At 46.5% G+C, this 20,961-nt stretch overlaps 1 protein-coding gene across 1 annotated transcript; it reads left to right on the top strand.

The window, feature by feature from the left end:
* The first annotated feature begins 9,930 nt into the window (after window positions 1–9,930).
* ANKK1 (ankyrin repeat and kinase domain containing 1) lies at window positions 9,931–19,856 on the top strand. Its single transcript, XM_084807227.1, has 7 exons — window positions 9,931–10,145; window positions 11,375–11,669; window positions 12,735–12,886; window positions 13,938–13,987; window positions 15,716–15,871; window positions 17,215–17,333; window positions 18,597–19,856. The coding sequence occupies exons 1-7, from the start codon at window positions 9,931–9,933 to the stop codon at window positions 19,854–19,856; spliced, it is 2,247 nt and encodes a 748-aa protein (XP_084663353.1).
* The last annotated feature ends 1,105 nt before the right edge of the window (window positions 19,857–20,961 follow it).

Here is a 20,961-nt window from a genome sequence, read left to right as displayed (position 1 = left end):
CCTCGGGAACAGGCAGCGGGGACAAATTCATCAATTCCCAGCAAAGTCCTTCCTAGGGACAGATCATTCTGTCAGTTTCGCTTCCTCCTGCATTAAGAATTTTTTAAATCTTAAATTCCTTCCATTTCAAATAATTTGTCATCTGCCAAGAGAACATTGGTTATTGGGTGGATTAAAAATATAACCAATAAATAGCATGAAGAAATGTGCAAATTTTGGTAAATTCTTATCAAAAACAAACCGAAATAAAGTTCTCACCCATCTGCACCAGCCAAATTCAAACAGAACACGGAGAGGGCCCTGTTACACCCTTCTGCCCTGTAGCTGTTAACAATCAGGAGCCTTTCAGGAAAAAGAGGTGGTACTCCTCATCCAGTATCACAAACGTGGCTGAGTGCCAGTACCAGCTCCAGGCTTGGGGGTCTCTTGGGCAAGATGCCCTCCATGGGCCTCAGGGAGTCTCCCTCCTCAGCACCATGGCCACCAGCTGCTCCTCCTCCCCCTCATGGCTCCCGCTTGCCTACTGGAGAGGCAGAGCGCCAGGGAGCGAGCAGGCCACGGCATCTGCAGCTGCCCCTCACCACCAGAGCAAGAGGCAGGGGAACAAGCCGATTGCCATGGGGATGAGGGGGAGCAAGTCCAGGGGGCTCTTGCTAGTGGCCCCCTGCTGGGGTGGGGGCCCGGCCAGGCCTACCCTTGTTGCTGGCTCTGCTGAATACGCAGGGATTCCAGTCCAGACTTACTTAACTAAGCTCTCGAAGTCCTCTTGCTGGATGGAGGAATCGTTCCATTTTGGTTTCTCCCACCTTCATGTTTTGTTCAGTTTCAAGTTCTTTCCATACTGAATATGGAAACATGTGAATCTGGGTAAGTTCTTAGAAAAAATGGACTGAAATCCTCACCCATCTCTATTCCTTCCTCAACGTCATCATCAGTACACAAAGGCTTAGAGATGGCTTGCTAGCATGAAGGGTCACCTCTGCAGTGTTCCCAACCTAGTCTGGATCAAGGGGATCATTGCCAACCCTCATAACATCTGTTTGGGCCAGCTTAGAGAAATCACCTTGAATTTTTTTTGAGGGTTTAAAAAATGGTGTTTTTTTGCTCCAGCGCTGGCAAAACAGGACTCGCTCCCTTCCATAATCCAATAAGACACTGCTGGCAGTGTCCACGTTGACATGCTGGGTGGCTTTTGGCTTATTAAAACAACTCATGCGACCGTTCAGATCCTGCCGGGAGACACAGTCACCAGTGATAAGAGTGCTACAGCATACAAATTGCCATCCTGGCTCAGATCTGCAGCCTGCCTCATCCAGGCAGCAAGGCAGTGACCAGGGACAGCCCAAGACGTTTTGCTGCCTGTGGCAAAGGTCAGGATGCCCAGTCCCATCCCACGTATGGAAGCAAACTGGACTGGCAGTAGCATTTTCCATCAACGCCGGCAAGACGCAGGACCATGGCCTCCATGACACTGGAGGGCGGCAGGCTAGTTCAGGGAGTGCAGAAGAAGCCCTGTGACACACATAATTCTGCCCTCCAATGGAGGGGAACAGCCAGATGGTCTTGCTGCCCCCAAGCACCTGCTGCGTGAGTTGCCTCACTCTGCCTAACGGTGAGGCCGGCCCTAGTGGTAAGATATAACTATCAGGGCCGGCCCAAGATATTTTGCTGCCTGAGGCGAAAGACAAGATGGCACCCGCTTCCATTCCATGTACAATGGCTGAACAGAGAGGCACCTGAATTTTACTTTAACATTGACGATGGGACTTCAGCCTCCAACACACCTAAATGCAGCAGGCTAGCTTAGGGTAGGCCACATGGCCCACAGCTCTCTCCTCCAGCACCTTGCCGCCACCTCCAGCACCTGCTGCCTGAGGCGACTGCCTCACTTTGCCTAAAGGGAGGGCCGGCCCTGATAACCACTCCCAGTTGTTGGTCCCCAACAGCCAACCATCAAAGGTATACTGCAGTAGTGTGCAACACAAGACTCCTGCTTCTCCCCACTGCTGCCCCTGCCACACCCTAGTGCAGCCCCCGCACTTTTTGACCCCCCCCCCAAATTGGTTAAAAAAAGAAAATAATTGAAATTCAGCAGCAAACTGCTACAGAGGCTTACTAAGGAGAACTTTAGCTTGTTTATAAGCCACTGTGGCAAGGATGTGGCCCGCAGGAGGGAGGCTGAAGGAGGGGAGGAAAATGGCCCCTGGACTGCTTGAAGTTGCCTACCCCTGGGATACAGCCTCTGAGCATGGAGGTTCTGTGCCTAGCGATCATTCAGCTGATAGCCATGGATAGGCCTGCAGACTACAAAGGCATCTCATTGTGTGTGTGTTTTAAGCCACCCATATCCGCAGCCGTCGCAACATAACCTGGGTATGAATTCCATAGTCATTTATGGATTCTCAGCAGAGCTTGAGTTTCCAACAGACTGCTGTGTCTGGAGCTGCAATGCAGGGGCCTCTGTCCGTCCTTCTCTCTCTTTCTTGCCCTCTTTGCCAGGGCACTGGTGGAATGCAGACATATTGAGATGAACCGGAACAGCATATCCCAAAGAGCCAGCTTCACCATCCAGCTCTTGCAGATGCTGAACCACTCTGCAGTGTATCTGCACTATGAACTCAGTGTCTGTCTGAGTGAGCCTGCAGGATGTGAAGAGGTGAGATCCCTCAGAAAACAGAGGCCCAAAGGATAGCCCTGGAGTCTTTCCAGAGATCTTGGGCTATAAAATAGATTTATTTTTTACCGTTTTTTGTAAATTATAGTCTAGGATTTTTAGCTTGCTAGCAAAGGTGCTAAGGTATGGATCCAATCCTTTTTGATTTGAGTTGTCTAACTGCTGGAGCTTCACACAGGTAATCTTGTAAAGCAGCTGAGGTCACTGAAGGTTTGCGTACAAGGTATTTGATCTGAGTTGTCTTAGCAACAGCTCAGGTTTAGCAAAGGTTATTTTAAGCAGCTGATGTTTGCACTGTATTATGCTATCTAGCGGTCTAATTTTAGCAGTTTATTTTAATGAACTTTTTTTTAAAGGCAACTGAACTCCTGAAAACAGCTCTCATTTGGAATAGCAGTGTGGGGTGGGCCAGTGCATCTCCAGGTCCAATTTATAGTGCTGGTATTGGCTTTTGAAACCACAAACAATTTGGGTCCAGGTTACTTGGAGGGCTGCCTTCACTCTGAGATCAGCATCAGGAGACCCTCCTTGTGTGTCTGCCTGAAAGACCAATTAGCCTGACAGGCACGTAGGATAGAGCTTTTCTGGTAGCAGCCCCGCACTTGTGGAACTCTGTTCCAATTGATGTCCACCAGGCGCCATCCTTACTAGCCCTCAAGTGGATCTCTAAAGACCCGTTTACCTTGGCCAGTAATTGAATTAGGACTTTACTAGGGTTGTTGTGTATATGATCCTATCTGGTTTAATGGTTAATTTTTATTTTCTTATTATTATTGTTCTATTATGTTTTATGGTTTTAAGTTTTGTTGTACATCACCTTGGGAGGGGTTACCTCAAAAGGCGGATTATAAATATTTTAAATGAATGAATCAATAAATGGGTCCTCTGGCCTTAATTTCCATACTGTATGGGAAAGGGTAATGCTTACACGTGGGGACAAGCCAAATGTATTCCAAAGCTGGATTTTTCATCTCCCTTACAAATGGAACAAAAATTAGGGGCAGGCTCCATCCATCTTTGTTTCCTGGTCATTAGATGGCCTTTTGCCCTTTCCAGGTGTACAAATATGATTCCTCTGCATTTTTAGGGTTTGTCCTTGACCTCCTGCCTTTCCAGACGCTTCTATATTGAATGAGTTGACGTAGAGAAAACTGAGATGCCTCTGTGATGAAAGGTCAGAGTGTCTTAGCCACCAAGATTTGTGATAGATGTTGATTCTCTTTCTTTTTGGCCACTCTGGTCCTTGAGGTTTTGTTGCTTGGCATCAGAAGAGGCAGGGATAATGCAACGTTGTGGAGTAGGGGTTTGGACTGAGCTTTGATGGTTATTTCAAGGTGAGCATCCAGTCAGACCTAGCTAGCTCTGAGCCTGTCCAAAATCTGAAGAAGAGAGTGCCTCTGAGCATGGCCAGAATGTCTTTCCTTCAGAAGGTTTTGAGCAGAATTTCAGGAAAGGGGGAAAGACACCTTTAGTCAATATTTCAAAACCAAAGCAATGGTAGTCTAATCACTGCCACCCCCTGTCCTCCCACGGCCCACTCCCCGGCCGTGCTCCTCCTCACCGCCAGAGCGAGAGGCAGGGGAGCAAGCAATGGCGAGGAGGAGGAGCACGGCCGGGGAGATCTTGCCGGTGGGCCCCTGCTGGGTTGTAAGCCCTCGGCAGGCGCCCAGCCATGCCTACCCTAGACGCTGGCCCAGGGCTGGTTGCTGGGGAGGTGAAGTCCTTCCATGGCTTGGTTAGGCTGCAGCCCTGTGCACGCTTACCCAGAACTAAATCCCATTCCACAAAGTGGGGCTTCCTGCTGAGAAAACATGCGCAGGAGTGCATTTGTTTATTTGTATCCATTGAGCACAGTGCTATCCAGCTTTTCCTAAAAAGTGACTACTGCCTTATTGAAACAAATCACCGCCTTCAAACACCCCACGGGCTGCCACATGGGCTGGGCTTGTTTTCTGTGGTTCCAGAAGAGAGGCCCAGAGCCGATGGGTAGAAATGGCAAGGAAGCAGCTAAACGTTAGGAGAAAGTTTGTAATGGCAAGAAAGAGCTGCTGGACAGCAGAGCAGAGTGTCTCAGGACGTGGTGGATTCTCCTTTTAAAAAAGATGATTTTATTAGTTTTTCGAAATAAAATCGACCAAAGTTTAAGTTTGGGATTTAAGTTTAAATCTAATTATTGATAGAAGGTAGTACGTGCAACATCTATTCGTATTTTTCCACTTTACTTTACAAACCAAGATATAAGTTGAATCCATAGGCTGCATCTTCAGCAAAGGAGATCGTTACCTTGTCATGGTGCTGGAGCTTGAGCACCTCAATGATGCCATGAGCTAAACTGTGAAGGGACACCCAAGATGGGAAGGTCATGGCAGAGAGGTCAGACTAAATACGATCCCTGAGGAAAGAAACGGCAACCCACCCCAGTATTCTTGCCATGAAAACTAAATGGATCAGTACAACCAGAGATATGTCGGTATACCATTGGAAGATGGGACTCCCAGGTCGGAAGATGGTCAAAATGCTACTGGGGAGGAACAGAGGATATGTTCAACTAGCCCCGGATGTGATGACGCAGCTAGCTCAAAGCCGAAAGGACGGCTAGCAGCTGATGGTGCTGGTGAACGACGAATCCAATGTTCTAAAGATCAACACACCATAGGAATCTGGAATGTAAGATCTATGAGCCAGGGCAAATTGGATGTGGTTATTGGGGAGATGTCAAGATTAAATATAGACATTTTGGGTGTTAGTGAACTGAAATGGACTGGAATGGGCCACTTCACATCAAATGACCACCAGATCTACTACTGTGGACAAGAGGACCACAGAAGAAATGGAGTAGCCTTCATAATTAATAATAAAGTGGCTAAAGCAGTGCTTGGATACAATCCAAAAAATGACAGAAGGATCTCAATTGGAATTCAGGGTAAGCCATTTAACATCACAATGATACAAATATACGCCCCAACCACAGATGCTGAAGAAGCAGAAGTAGATCAGTTCTATGAGGATCTGCTGCACCTACTGGATAATACGCCAAAAAGAGACGTTATTTTCATTACAGGAGACTGGAATGCTAAGGTGGGTAGTCAAATGACACCTGGAATTACAGGCAAGCATCGTCTGGGAGTACAAAATGAAGCGGGACATAGGCTGATAGAATTTTGCCAAGACAACTCACTGTGCATAACAAACACTCTCTTCCAACCACCTAAGAGACGACTTTATACATGGACTTCACCAGACGGTCGACACCGAAATCAGATTGACTACATCCTTTGTAGCCAACGGTGGCGGACATCTATGCAGTCGGTAAAAACAAGACCTGGAGCTGATTGTAGTTCAGATCACGAACTTCTTATTGCACAATTTAGAATCAGACTAAAGAGAATAGGGAAGACCCACAGATCAGTTAGATATGAGCTCACTAATATTTAAGCAAAAGGCAACAGTGATAGGGGGAGATATGCCCAATTAAATGCAAAATTCCAGAGGCTAGCCAGAAGATATAAGGAATTATTTTTAAACAAGCAATGCGCGGAAGTGGAAGAAGATAATAGAATAGGAAGGACAAGTGACCTCTTCCAGAAAATTAGAAACATCGGAGGTAAATTCCAGGCAAAAATGGGTATGATCAAAAACAAAGATGGCAAGGACCTAACAGAAGCAGAAGAGATCAAGAAAAGGTGTCAAGAATATAAGGAAGATCTGTATAGGAAGGATAATAATATCGGGGATAGATTTGACAGTGTGGTCAGTGAGCTAGAGCCAGACATCCTGAAGGGTGAGGTTGAATGGGCCTTAAGAAGCATTGCTAATAACAAGGCAGCAGGAGATGACGCTATCCCAGCTGAACTGTTTAAAATCTTGCAAGATGATGCCGTCAAGGTGATGCATGCCATATGCCAGCAAATTTGGAAAACACAAGAATGGCCAACAGATTGGGAAAAATCAACTTATATCCCCATACCAAAAAAGGGAAGCACCAAAGAATGTTCAAACTATCGAACAGTGGCACTTATTTCACATGCCAGTAAGGTAATGCTCAAGATCTTGCAAGGTAGACTCCAGCAATTCATGGAACGAGAATTGCCAGATGTACAAGCTGGGTTTCGAAAAGGCAGAGGAACTAGAAACCAAATTGCCAATATCCACTGGATAATGGAGAAAGCCAGGGAGTCTCAGAAAAACATCAATTTCTGTTTTATTGACTATTCTAAAGCCTTTGACTGTGTGGATCATCACAAATTGTGGCAAGTTCTTGGTGGGATGGGGATACTTAGTCATCTTTTCTGTCTCCTGAGGAATCTGTATAACAACCAAGTAGCAACGGTAAGAATAGACAACGGAACAACGGACTGGTTTAAGATTGGGAAAGGAGTACGGCAGGGTTGTATACACTCACCCTGCCTATTCAACCTGTACGCAGAACACATCATGCGACGTGCTGGGCTTGATGAAGCCAAGGCTGGAGTTAAAATCGCCTGAAGAAACATTAACAATCTCAGATATGCAGATGATACCACTTTGATGGCTGAAAGTGAGGAGGAGCTGAGGAACCTCATGACAAAGGGGAAAGAAGAAAGTGCAAAAGCTGGGTTGCAGTTCAACCTCAAAAAAACCAAGATTATGGCAACCAGCTTGATTGATCACTGGCAAATAGAGGAAGAAAACGTGGAGGCAGTGACAGACTTTGTCTTTCTAGGCGCAAAGATTACTGCAGACGCTGACTGCAGCCAGGAAATCAGAAGACGTTTACTTCTTGGGAGGACAGCAATGACAAATCTTGACAAAATAGTTAAGAGCAGAGACATCACACAGACTGACAACAAAGGTCCGCATAGTTCAAGCAATGGTATTCCCTGTAGTAACCTATGGCTGTGAGAGCTGGACCATAAGGAAGGCTGAGCAAAGGAAGATAGATACTTTTGAACTGTGATGCTGGAGGAAAATTCTGAGAGTGCCTTGGACTGCAAGAAGATCAAACCAGTCCATACTCCAGGAAATAAAGCCAGACTGCTCACTTGAGGGAATGATATGAAAGGCAAAACTGAAGTACTTCGGCCACATAATGAGAAGACAGGATACCCTGGAGAAGATGCTGATGCTAGGGAAAGTGGAAGGCAAAAGGAACAGGGGCCGACCAAAGACAAGATGGATGGATGGATGATATTCTGGAGGTGACAGACTCGACCTTGGGGGAGCTGGGGGTGGCGACGGCCGACAGGAAGCTCTGGCGTGGGCTGGTCCATGAAGTCACGACGAGTTGGAAGCGACTGACTGAATAAAGAACAACAACATAGGCTGCATAAAAGTTTCCATTATAATTCTTCGATATATCAAGTTTATTTTTCGTCTTTTCCATAATCTGAGGAAAGGCTGTGACAAATACTGCTGTATATGTCTCTGATCAGTATATAGAATACAATTGTGCCACATTTTAAAAAGTCAGATATTTTGCCTTTGCCTTTAGCTAATTTCAGTCAGTATGTCCATTTTTCTGCCATGGCTATTTGCGATAATTCCATATACCATGATTTCAATATTAAAAGTTCTGCAGTTTTCAAGCTTTAAGCTATGACTGTTTGGGCTGCCATCAGCATGAACTCAATTAAATCCTAGATGTCACTTTTGCATTTTGTTCTTCCCATATTGTCAATAAGGCCAATGCTGCTGTCACGTGTATGGTTTGATGTGTAATACTTGCCATTTCTAAAATTATGATGTTCCAAAACTGTGACACAGTAGGACATGTTCACCACATATGAATATATAAACCCTGCTGACTGCAGTTTCTCTAACATTTTGCATTATTTGTGTTGGCCGTTCTTGCCAGATGCAATGGCATAATGTACCATCTGTGTAATGGTTTCAACATATTTTCCCTGAGAGTTATTGAAACAGTCTTCCTTGGTTCTGTCACCCATACTGCATTCCATACCTTTTGCTCTATTGGTATCCAAACACCATCTTCCCATATTATACTCAGCCCATCTGACATATTCATATCTATTTCAATAATTTGTGAATACATTTTCGAAACCAATCCTTTTGTATTACCATGTGTTCCAATAATATACCTTCAAATTTTGTCATGCTTCTAGTCATCGTTTGTTTTACTAAAGGATTTATAATAAAATTATGTATCTGATGAAGGAGCATCCAGTTTATTTGCATTCCCTGAAGCTTTTCTTCTAATTTTACTATAGTAAGGGGGATCTTATTTTCATAGAAATCTCTCATCCTAAAAATCCCTTTTGTTTCCATTTGTGTATTCCTCTTGTTTATCTATAGAAGCAAAATTCGGATGCAACAAGAATGGAAGCAATGGGGATATTTCCAGAATTAATTTATTTTTCCTCCCCCCCCCCATTTTTAAAGTAGTGTATAAAAGGGGGTTATCTACCCATTTCAAATCTGTTATATTTTCCCCTCCAAACAAAATTTATTCAATCAATACTGATTCTCATTTGTTAGAGATATTTAAGCAGAGGCCAGTGGCTACCTATCAGGGATGGTGTAGTTGCAGTTTCCTGCACTGAACAGGGGGTTTGACTAGATGACCTCCAAGTCCCTTATGCAGTGGAGGCTGGTGGCTCTGATGTCAGTGGGGCGGTGAATCCATTCTGGGTTTCAGCCAGAACCAGTCAGAACTTTAAAAGAGCTATTCAAGGTGCAGAAACAAAATCAGTAAGGTCGTAATTAAAACACCCATAACATATACATTTTTTAAAAAAATACCACCCACATATGGGCAACAGAATAAACTGGCTAACTTGGGAGTGCAGCAAACTTTAACAGGAGTGGTTTCTTGGTTTCTTGTTTTTTTCTATGCAGAAAGAGCAAGAGAAGGTTGTGGTCTTTTGTATAGCTTCATCAGTGCATGGGACACTTTGTAAAGTAACTCAAAAAAAGACATATGCCCCAGTCCTGAGGAACTTACACTTCAAATTAAGATGGTGTGGGATTCTCTTGAGTACATGGGGGCCTTCAGAGGCATGGAACCAGCTCCAGTCACAGCAAACAAACCTCTCCAGCCTTACAGCATGGGAGTACTGGAGAGGTCTGCATGCTAGTTCTCCTCCTTGCAGCATTACTTGAGTAACAGCCAAAGTTTTGGGCTGTGCCGCCTAATGCAATCTGTGATCTTGTAATTCCTTTGACAGCTGTGCCAGACAAACACGCAGAGCAAGACACGCCTCAACTTCCCTGCCCTTGGTGAACAAGAACCAGGAAGCCATTTCTAGTAGTATCCTCAGATGCGGAGGAGGACGGATCTTCTTGTGCTTTTGGAAATGGACCTCCGCCCTGGCAGCTTAGCCATATTCACCAAGGAGGATTTTGAAGGTGGTTGGCTCAAGGTGGGCAGCGGCGGGAGCTTTGGCCAAGTGTTCCGAGTGAAGCATAAACAATGGCGGACCACCTATGTGGTGAAGTGCTCCTCTTGCCTTCTGCAGGATTCCAGACTTCACAGGTAATCTACCCCATTGTAGATAACTTTTGGAGAGGTGCCCTTGCTACATTTCTTTTTGAGAAGCTCCGTGGCTGTGCTTGGCTCACGCTCAGGATGGTCGTGCTTGGCTGAAGCAATGAAAACAACATTCATCTTCAGAGAGAGATACAATGAGGCATGCCCAGCTCACTTCAGGCCCATGTTGGGGAGTCCCTGAAGTCAAATTGCTTGGCAGCCTGCAGTGTGCATCAAGCTGCACCAACTGGTTGGGCAACTTATGAACTGGAATGGGGAAGTGGTGAAATCATCTGGGGAACAATATCCAAAACCCACAGCAGTTTCCTCACACCCAAGCAAAACAGTCCTGTTTTATAAGTTGCAAGTATTGTCGGCTTCTGGCAAGAGACTCCCAAACCAATCAACCAACAGGGTGTCTTTTAAATGTCAATTACATAAATAGGCTGTGTGTCAACCATCGCCTAATTTATCCCAAGGTTCCCATTAATCCTTGAAATGATGACGTTTAGATCTGGGGCCATCCATAAAGCATGCCATATTTTTAAAAGGCCTTTTAAAACACCCCCATCCCTTTGCCCCATTGAAACCATTATCCAATCCTTCCATAGTCACCACTTTGTTACCCCCTCCTCCCCTCTTGATGTGTGACATACTCTATGGGCAATCATTCCCTCCCCGCATCCCCCAAAACAGCCACAACTGCCCAGCCACAAGTCTCTCTGTGATATAAGAGTAGCTAAGTCAATCACGGCTAGAGGCGCATGAGGCCTTCTAATGTCACAGTGGGGCTTGCAGCTGATTCGTTTGCAAGAGTTCCTCTCCTGTTCATGTGATGAATGTAATGTGTAGTCTCCAGGCTCTTCGCTCATGCCAGGTGATTGGAAAGTTCTATCTGTGATGACTAATTTGTGATGGCTCATTCACACACCTACCAGTCATTATTTGACGCCACAATCAATCAAGGATGAAGCATGTGTAAGCCAGAGTGTGTGACTGGGCATAACATTCAGACAATTGTTCACCATGCCAAACAAAGCCAACAAACACGAATCATGCTATTTTGGCTTCACTGCCCAGTGTGATCTCAGCTGTTCTTCTGCATCCATCCCTGGAGTTAAAGTGTGCTAATGTGTTTTGTTAAACTGAGGCAACTGATCTAGAGAACATGGATTACTTTCTCTCAATGTATGGCACCAAAGCATTGTGGTAATGCGCCGCATTTCCCCTTGTAGAACCAACATGAACCGTCTCATGGAACAGGCAGCCAAGATGGAGAGAATCAAATTCCAACACATAGTATCCATCCATGGCGTATGTGACAGCCCCTTCGGGATTGTGATGGAATACATGGCCAACGGGTCCTTGGAGGACACTCTTCCCACCCACCAAATGGCTTGGCAGCTCAAGTTCCGAATCATCCATGAGATAAGCTTGGCCATGAACTTCTTGCACAGCCTGAGGCCTCCTTTGCTTCATCTTGACCTAAAGCCAGGAAATATCCTACTGGACGCCAATATGCATGTTAAGGTGAGGGCAGTTTGGGAAGCAGGATTAGCCGGAGGATCTGTAGCTCACACTTGAGTGCAGAAGGTGCCAAGATTAATCTCTGCCATCTTCACGTAAACATGTTTAAAGGATGGGACAAACTTTTTCCTGAGACCCTGTTGAGCCACTAACAATCAGAGATGGTAATCAGTATGTAATAACAATTCCAGTATGTAATAACAATCAGAGACTTGCTACAGGATATTTTCCCCCCTGACAATTTTCATTTAGTAAAGTGAAAGGTCCCCAGATGGTCAGTTAGTTTCAAGTTCCTGAAAACATACATTTGCAAAGTCATCTCACACCAGCTTTTCCACCTTAAAACGACCTTGTGAAGCAGATCTCAAACCCAATTGAGACAGAAAGATGCTTTCAAAGATGTCAACTATCACCATCCTGAGTCAGATTTAAGGTCCATCTAGGGCAAAATTCTTTCTTCTGACAGCAGCTGGACAAATGTCCCAGAAGGCATATTGGCAACATCCATCCATCAGTGTCAAAACCACCAATTTACACCTGTGGTCAAAGGTTACACATTCGGGGGGGGGGGGAAATCTTCTAATTTTGAATTTGCTTGTGGGCAAGGGATACCATCTATTTCCTGCAAAATCAGTTTTTCTTAAACACTATTCTGGATGCTTTGCAAAATGGTTGCACAAAATACAGGGTTTAAAGTATAAATTTGTGCAAGCTGAAAACTTGATGTTATTGCCTTAACATTTTCTAACAAGACTTCGGTTTTTCTTTAAATAGGTGTTTCCTTTAAAAGCAACTATTAAAATTTGCAAAGTCCAGATGTCATACTCTGAAAATTCAGACGCCTATGAAATTCTGTTTCAGCTGTAATCTCAATTAAAACAAATTCTAGACAACATCATACACTCCTGGCTCACACATTTCATTGCTATCACCAACAGGCTCTCACAAGTACAAAAATAAGATCATGGTATTATATGAATATGCCCCAAGATAATTAAGGAATGGAATGAAGGAACAACAGTGGAGGGTATGAAAGCTGAAAGTGACATTTGATTTCTCCTGACCTAGATTTCAGATTTTGGATTATCTAAGTGGATGGAGCCATCAGACTGGATACAGGAGATTGAGAGGTCAGCCCTGAAAGGCAACTTGAGTTACATCCCACCTGAGATGCTTTTGCAAAGCACCAGGCCACCAGGAACTGAATTTGATGTCTACAGGTAAGGACTGACCTCCTCTCTCTGTGTCTCTTTGAGTTGTCAGCTTCTCCCTCCGTGGTGGAATTGGTCTCCTTTCCAGCCACTCATAAGTCTTTGCTTGCCACTTCTCAGCTTCCTTCTACATTTCCATATTTCACATTATATAGGGACACAGGAAGCTGCCTTATGCAGACCATGGGTCTATCTAGCCCAGCATTGTCAGCACTGACTGGCAGCAGCAGCTCTCCAGGATTTCAGGCAGAAATTTTTCTAGCCCTACCTGGAGAAGCCAGAGATTGAACCTGATACCTTCTGCATGCAAAGCAGGAGGTAATTGATTGCCGTATTTGAGGTCAGGGGGAAGTTGCTCCTCTGTCCTAAATAACTGAACAACTTGGGTCCAGGATACCTGAGAGAGCACCTTCTCCCTTACCAACCTGCCCAGTCACTGAGGTCATCGGAGGGCATGCTCCTGGTGGTTCCACATGGCCCCATGGCCCAATTGGAGTCCACCAGAAGAACCTTCAGTGGGTGGCCCCCTTCCTGTGGAATTCCCTGCCTTTGGAGGTCAGGCACGTGCCAATGTTGTGTTGCTTCTGGCACCTCATGAAAACACTGTTATTTCAGGAACCCTTCTTTGAGTGACCAGCAGCGGTTTTATTAGAACTCTTGTTTCTTTTTTTTAAAAAAACTAATTATTTTAACATGGCGTTCTTATTCCTTTACCCTAACTGCTGTTCACCATTCTGAAATCTTTGGATGTGGAGAAGCACTGAATATTGTAAACAAATAAACAAATAAAAATCAATTGGCTAGGGATTTAGGAAGCTGCCTTCTACTGAGTCAGACCCTGGTTCTTCTAGCCCAGTATTTTTGACAGGGACTGGCAGCGGTGGCTCTCCAGGGTTTCGGGCAAGATTTTTTCCCAGCCCTACCCGGAGATGCCGGGGCTCAAACCTGGGGCCTTCCACATGCAAAGTGGGGGCTCCACCCCTGAGCCACAGCTCCTCCCCATTGTATAAGTCCTGTGTGTAACTATTTTTACCTAATATTCTGGTTTTTGTTCTTTAAGCTTTGGGATTGTCGTCTGGGAGATTCTTACCCAGAAGAAACCGTATTCAGGTAATTCTGATGGGTTGGGAATGTGGTAAATCCACTTAACTCACAGGACTGTCCTTTGCAGATCAGCCGCGGTAACTCCTGGTCATTCCTTTTAGGGAGTAGAGAAGGAGCATATGGAGATGAAAGACCCAGCAGCTTACTCCAGACCATGTGGTGTGTTCCTGCTAGTGACTCAAAAGACTAAACCCTGGGGATGCTTTTTTTTTTTTTTTTAAAGACCAAGACTAAACTTGGTCTTAAAAAAAAAAGCAAAAAAAAAAAAAGAAGCTCCAAGGCCCTCTTAGACAGGGGCTTGTGTCTGGCAAACAGGCTAATGCTTTTAATGGACGGGGGGCTTGAAACACAGGCGGTGGCACCACAGCTATGTCATGGTGAGTGGGGCTGTGATGGGAGTACGGCACACACACTAACACACATTTGCACATCCACCCACCCACCCATGCACCTGCCGCCCACATTCAAAACCAGGATTCTGGGGCTGAGGGGAGGGTTGAGGTTTTAACCTCCCCCAGGGCTGGTCCTCTCATTAGGTAGACTGAGGCAAATGATTAAGGCAGCAGAAAGGTGGCAAATTAAACACCGCTGCGCCACCAAGAGGGCCGCGTCCTCTAGAGAGCCCCACCAGCTGCTGTCCCGCCGTGGCATTTGCTGCAGTGATAGAGCAGCCAGCGGGGCTCTCTGGAGCAGTTGCTCGCCCTCTCAGCATGCACTGCCCCTTGCCCAAAGTCTCACGAGATCCAGCTGAAGTCTCATGACTTGGGGCAAGCTCTTCTGAGACATTGGGTGAGCTGCCCACAGCCGGAAAGGAAGGCAGCAGCAGGCAGCAGCGGGGGCTTCTTGCCTCGGGTGACAAGATAGGTTGGGCCAGGCCTGATCTCCCCCACCCCATGTGCCAGCTCCAGTTTTTTGAGGGCCCTTGAGCAAAACACCCTCACTGGGGCCCCTCCCTCAGGGAGTCCACCTTCTCGCCGCCATGGTCACCAGCTGATCTTGCTCCTTCTCCTCCTCATGGCGCCCACGTACTTTCTTGACATGAAGAGAACCAGTGGGCAAGCAGGCAGTGACGTCTACTGCTTCTCTTTCTCACCACCACCATTGTCCGGGCCAGAGCAGGAGGAGGGTGAACAAGCAGGTTGCAATGATGAAGAGGAGGAGCGAGTCCAGGGATCCCTTATCAGTGGGCCCCTGCTGGGGCGTGGGCCCGGCCATGCCTGCCCTTGGCACTGGTCCTCACCCAGTGATCCTGATGAAGATCGGTGTTTCCTTGCAGCAAATGCCACTGCCCCGCCCCAGCTAATGTCCCTCAGGAGAATGTTCCTTACGTGGAGCACCTCCCCTGAGAAGGCTCCTTTCCTGCTCACCACCTGCCACCCCTTTGAAATCGCAGACAGAGAGGACTTTGGTGCAGGCCTTGACTCTTGGGCATGGATTTGTGCACGGGATCCGCGGCACGCAGAATTGATTACCAGACAGAGGCATTTAGAATGAAGCAGGAATTGACTGGCTGGCCTTCTGTCCACATTCTATTTTTAATGTTTCATTTTGTTTCCATGTAAATGAGAGTCACCTCCTTCCTCCAAGCCTGTGAGACTGGGCTGAAACTGACATGGATCATTTAAAAGAATGTTCACAAAAGCTGGAGGTTCTTTTAGCTCCATCCCAGAAATGCACAGTAGGTTTCCAGAGGAAAATAGACGGCAGAAGGTGTGGTCTCTCCTCTTTTGACAGGGGCAAGGACAGTGGCCGTGATCATCAGTGCGGCAGCAGGAACGCGTCCCTCGTTGGAGCCGGTCTATGGGGACTGGCCAGGGGAACACCAGCAGATGGTTGACTTGATGAAGAGGTGCTGGGACCAGGAGCCACAGAGGAGGCCGAGCTTCACAGGTTTGGTAGTCAAACGGATTCCTCCCCAGGAGCTGTTCCCTAAACCAGATCCCAGCTGGGCCTTGAGTTAGCCTCATCCAAGATCATGATCACGCCCTTCACCTATACTGGGGACGGGGCCAGAACTGCCAATCTAAGTCATTATGATCAGGTTATTAAGACAGATAATTATTCCTTCTTCTTCCACCTCTACCTCAATTACATTTCTATACTGCCTTTCTGGAACCTACCAAGGCAATTTGAAAAAATTCAGAAAACAAAGATCATGAACAAATAGACATAATAACATGTTAGAAACAACCTTAAGAACCTAAGAAGAGCCCTGATGCTGGATCAGACCAAGGATCCATCTCGTCCAGCATTCTGTTCACACGGGGCCAACCAGCTGTCGACCGGGAGCCCACAAGCAGGGCATGAGCACAGCAGCACCCTCCCACCCATGTTCAACCTTAAAAACCATAACAATGTAAAAACCCAAATTAAAAAAGTGCTTATTTAAAATACTTAACCTGCCTTTCTGTCTAATGACCAAGATGCTTAAAGTGTCAAACATCAGGGCTGGCCCAAGACATTTTCCTGCCTCAGGCAGAATAGCAAATGGCACGCACGCGTGCACACACACACACACACACACACACGTCAAGGTGCATAGTAGCCAAGGCCAAGTTATTTTGGCTCCTGGGGCAGAAAATTCCACAAGCACCTCTCCCTGGCAGTAAATGTACAGTAATATTTCTGAAAATATACTGTATGATTAAAATAGCTAATGATTTGCTGCCCTTTATTGACATCCAGAGTTTGAGGTGGCTACCTCACTTTGCTTAATAGGCTGGCCGGCCCAGGCTAACGTAAATTAATCAATATTTTTAAAACAATCAAGAGTCAGGGTGGGGGGAGAGAACAACAGATTTTTTAAAAACATCAGTTGTTTTTTTAATAAGCCAAGGGGAATTAATTAAAAACCAGGCAGGCTGAAGACCTGCCTGAACAAAAAAGTCTTCACTTTCCACCAAAGCACCATTGGAGAAGGAGCAAGGTAGAGTTCCCAGGGCAAGGAGTTCTATAATCTGGGTAAACGTACAGTCAAGGCCAGAAATATTGGAACAAGGATAACTGTTTTGGCAGTTGGCCTCTGTACACCACCACATTGAAGTTGAAAGGAAACACACCCAGATGGGAGTGGAGTCAGGACTTTCAGCTGTAATTCAAGGGGTTTGACAATAGTGGGGCACTAACCATTCAGGAAGGACAGCCAGCGGCATACACCCCCCCTTTGGAATTCTTCAGCATTCTGGGAACCGGTTCTGTGAGTCATTTGTTATCTATCTTTTCCACTTGCTTAGATCTCTTGGTGGAGACAAGCATGTTACTCTCCTTAATCCGAAGCCCCGTGGTGGACCTGGAGAAGGAGCATCTCTCCAGAAAGATGTCATTCAAGCCCACATTCTCTAGGAGTGAACAGGTAAAGGGAAAGTCATTCTGCAACCTTGGATGTTTTAGTCATAGTGCATTTGCCTTAAATAAAGGGCGGGGTGGGGAATCCCTTTGGGCAATTCTCTGTGCATTGTATATTCAGAAGAATACAGAAATGGGATTTGATGGAAAATATCTCAAGGTCAGTCATGGGACTTGCTGTTTTCATGGGCTGTACACTTGATCCATTTTATTATACTGATAACTGTATGCAAGTTCTTTTCCATGTCTACATTACTAAGAAGAGTGATACAGAAGGATCTGGTCTCTTTCAGGGAACGAGCAACAGGGGTGAGTATCTCTGTATGATCAAAGGCCATTTGCAGGCCTCTCAATCTCTCTGCTCAACATGTGTTGTTCTTGGACTAGAGGAGTTGATCTCAGGGCATTGCCCTCCATTCTGAGAACGTCTCTCTGCCATTTGCAGTCTAGTGTTTGAGAGATATGGTGGCAGGCAGCAAAGTTTTAAGTTAGTGCCCAGCCTGAGTAGAACTTCAAAGTTTTGTGCTTACTATCAGAAGTTGGGCCAATTAAAAAGATTACCTCAAACACCTCTTAGTGACTAGAACATGTACACTACCTTGGCAGAATCAAGTCCAATCAACTGGTGTGTGTGTGTGTGTGTGTGTCTGTAGGTATGTAATTCCAGCATGGATTGGATCAGACAAAAAGCCACAGTTCACAAGTCCATTCCAGGCTAAAATTCCAGACTGATGATCCATAAGGAGAAGGGAGTAGAAGCAGGCACTGGCCTGGGAGCAAGTTCAAACTGAGCAATCAGAATGGAACATTCCTGGCTGCAACCTGGACACAATTCTTGTGAGAGCAGGAAATAACCTAGCTGTAGCACAAGAAGTGACTATTTGGAGCACAAGGTGAACAGTAGCATCAGTTGGACTGGGCATGTGGTTGCAACAACCTATTAGGATGGCTGCCCAAACAGACAGGCTTTGTCAGGGCAGCCATGTTTTATAAGCGAAAGGACCAATGGAAAGATTTCTTATTGCTGTCCAATCCAAGTAGCACAGCTCTATGGGCTGGAGAATGGGGAGGAAACACAAAATCCAGAGGTAGCTGGTGTTTTGCAGCTGAGAGTAGCACTTCACACATAGTCTCAAGCCAAGTTTCAGCAGACTTGGGTTCAAGACCCATGGCCCCTGATCTCAACTCATCTCATGTGTTATGTTTGACACCTTTTCATTCTGTTTCAGGTGCTAAGAATGATAAGGATCAATTCCATGGTTTCCCTCAGAATGAGGTTGAAAGCCTGGAAGCTTTGATATTATCAGAAGACATCAATGAGACCCATAAAAACAACCTGGATTCCCTTCGTCTCATGGTCACTCCAGGAATCCTGGAGAAAGTGAAATTCCTGTTGAGGCAGGGAGCTGATGTAAACAAGAAGACAGCCTATGGTTCCACTCCCCTCATCCTGGCAGTCCAAAAGGAGTCTCTGGACATCATCTCACTCCTCATCAAACATGGTGCAGATGTCAACATGGCTGATGAGGATGGCTGGTCACCTCTTCATTTTGTGGCTCAGAACGGAGATGACAGAATAGCTCGGCTGTTGCTTGACCACAAGGCCAACCTCAATGCGCAAGAGCTTGACGGGTGGACACCCCTCCACTTGGCCTCCCAGAACAACTTTGAAACTGTGGTCCGGGTTCTCCTCTCACGTCAGGCTGACCCCAATGTGCAGGAGAATGAGGGAAGAACTGCCCTGCACGTGGCAGCTGCATATGGGCACATCAGGCTTGTTAAAATGCTGGATAGCCAAGGAGCAGACCTAGAAAAGAAGCAGAAAAACCTCCGGACTCCGCTTCATCTGGCTGTAGAAAAAGGCAAATTCAGGGTGGTCCAGTACCTCCTGAAGAATGGTGCAGGGGTCAACAGCATAGACCAGAATCATTACAGTGCTCTACATCTGGCTGTAGCAAAAGGCAAATGCCTTATCTGTGAGAAGCTGATCAAATATGGAGCCATCGTAGACCTGAAGACGGACAAGGGGTGGACACCTTTGCACCTGGCTTCCATCAAAGGCCACATGGAAATCATCCGCCTCCTAGTGGACAACCATGCCAAGGTGAACACCAGAGGCAGCCTGGATTGGACACCTCTGCATTTGGCGACACACTACGGTGAAGAGGCTGTCATTTCTGAGTTGCTTAGGAGTGGAGCAGACCCCAACCTTGCTGAGAATTCAGGCTGGACCCCTCTCCACCTGGCAGTGCAGCAGGAGGCATTTCTTAGCATTGTTAACCTCCTTGAGCATAAGGCAGATGCCAACATCAAGAACAAGGTGGGCTGGACTCCCACACACCTTGCAGTGCTCAAAGGTAACATAAGGATCATAAAGACTTTACTCAAAGCTGGGGCTCTGCTAGAGCTGGAGGACAACATGGGATGTACTCCTCTCCAGCTCGCCATCAGGAATCAGAAGGAAAGCATTGTGGACCTACTGCAAGGCGAGGAGACTTCAGAAGCTAACCCCAGGGGTCATGAGTTATAAAGAGAAGGTGTTAACAAAATATCCAAACAAACCTAACCAGGAACGTGCCTCATCCAAGCTTGGATTGGCCTCAGAGTTTGTGGTAGGATCAGTACGTGCCTTTAAGAATTCAAAGTGGGGGGCTTCACTGAGAGCACCTCGCTTTGCATGGTGAAGTCCCCATAGGGATGGGGAAGACCTTTCTCTGTCTGACTGATACCCTGGACAGCTGCTGCAAGTCAGTGTAGACAATACTGGGCTACATGGTCCAGTGCTTTCACTGGGTAAAAGTAGGGCCAGTGTCAAGGGTAGACATGTTTGGGTCCCTGCAGAGGGTCCACACCTCAGCAAGGGCCCACCGAGAAGAGCCCCCTGGACCTGCTCCTCCTCTTCACCATGGCAACCTGCTTGTTCGCCTGCCTCTCACTCAGGCCCAGACAACGGCGGTGGTGAGAGGGAGGAGCAGCAGATGGCGTGGCCTCCTCGCTCCCTGGCTCTCTGCCTGCCAAGCAAGCCAGTGGCAGCAATGATGAGAGAGAGGAGGAAGAACCAGAGCAGCTGATGACAATGGCGGTGAGAAGGTGGACTCACTGAGGGAGGGGGCCCATGGACGGTGTCTTGCCCAAGGGCCCTCCAGAGCCTAGAGCTGGCCCTTGGGCAGAAGGCAGCTTCCTATGTTCCACCATGTGCATCTAACCACTTGGTGAGCCAGTTGCCTGGATTGTCCTGCCAAGCGCTCTCTCCTGGATTAGTGTGGAGCTGCTGGAGTGTGATGAGAGTTGTCCTGCCAGCTTGGCACGATGACACAGACTGTGGCTGGCTTACCAGCACTGCCGGGGTGTGATTCATTGCTTCTGAGTCCCAGTTTGAACCAAGGACAGAAGAGGCGCCCTTTCCTCTAATTGAAATGTCATAATTTTCAAGCATAAACTGCCCTGCATCTCATGCTGGGCCTCAAGCTTTTTGACTGTGGCTAAGCTGTCAAAAGCAGATTATAGGAGGATTTAGTTGCAGCTAGATAGCCCCCTCTCCGTGGGACTGTGTGTGCGCGTGTGTGCTAGAATATGGATTTCAGGGCATTATGTCCCCAGCCTCCCCTTCCAGTATGTAATAATTTAAAATATGC

This window comes from Heloderma suspectum, chromosome 6 (assembly GCF_057233095.1).
Source record: "Heloderma suspectum isolate Gila_16-S chromosome 6, 16-S_ref, whole genome shotgun sequence".
Classification (NCBI taxonomy): domain Eukaryota; kingdom Metazoa; phylum Chordata; class Lepidosauria; order Squamata; family Helodermatidae; genus Heloderma; species Heloderma suspectum.
This window is presented reverse-complemented; position numbering and strand designations above follow the sequence as displayed.

Excerpts from the sequence above, each read along its gene's own strand:
- ANKK1 (XM_084807227.1), top strand. The coding sequence starts at position 9,931 with ATGCGGAGGAGGACGGATCTTCTTGTGCTTTTGGAAATGGACCTCCGC. Across the intron at positions 10,146-11,374 it reads CAGGATTCCAGACTTCACAG|AACCAACATGAACCGTCTCA; the intron begins GTAATCTACCCC and ends TTCCCCTTGTAG. Across the intron at positions 15,872-17,214 it reads GAGGAGGCCGAGCTTCACAG|ATCTCTTGGTGGAGACAAGC; the intron begins GTTTGGTAGTCA and ends CCACTTGCTTAG.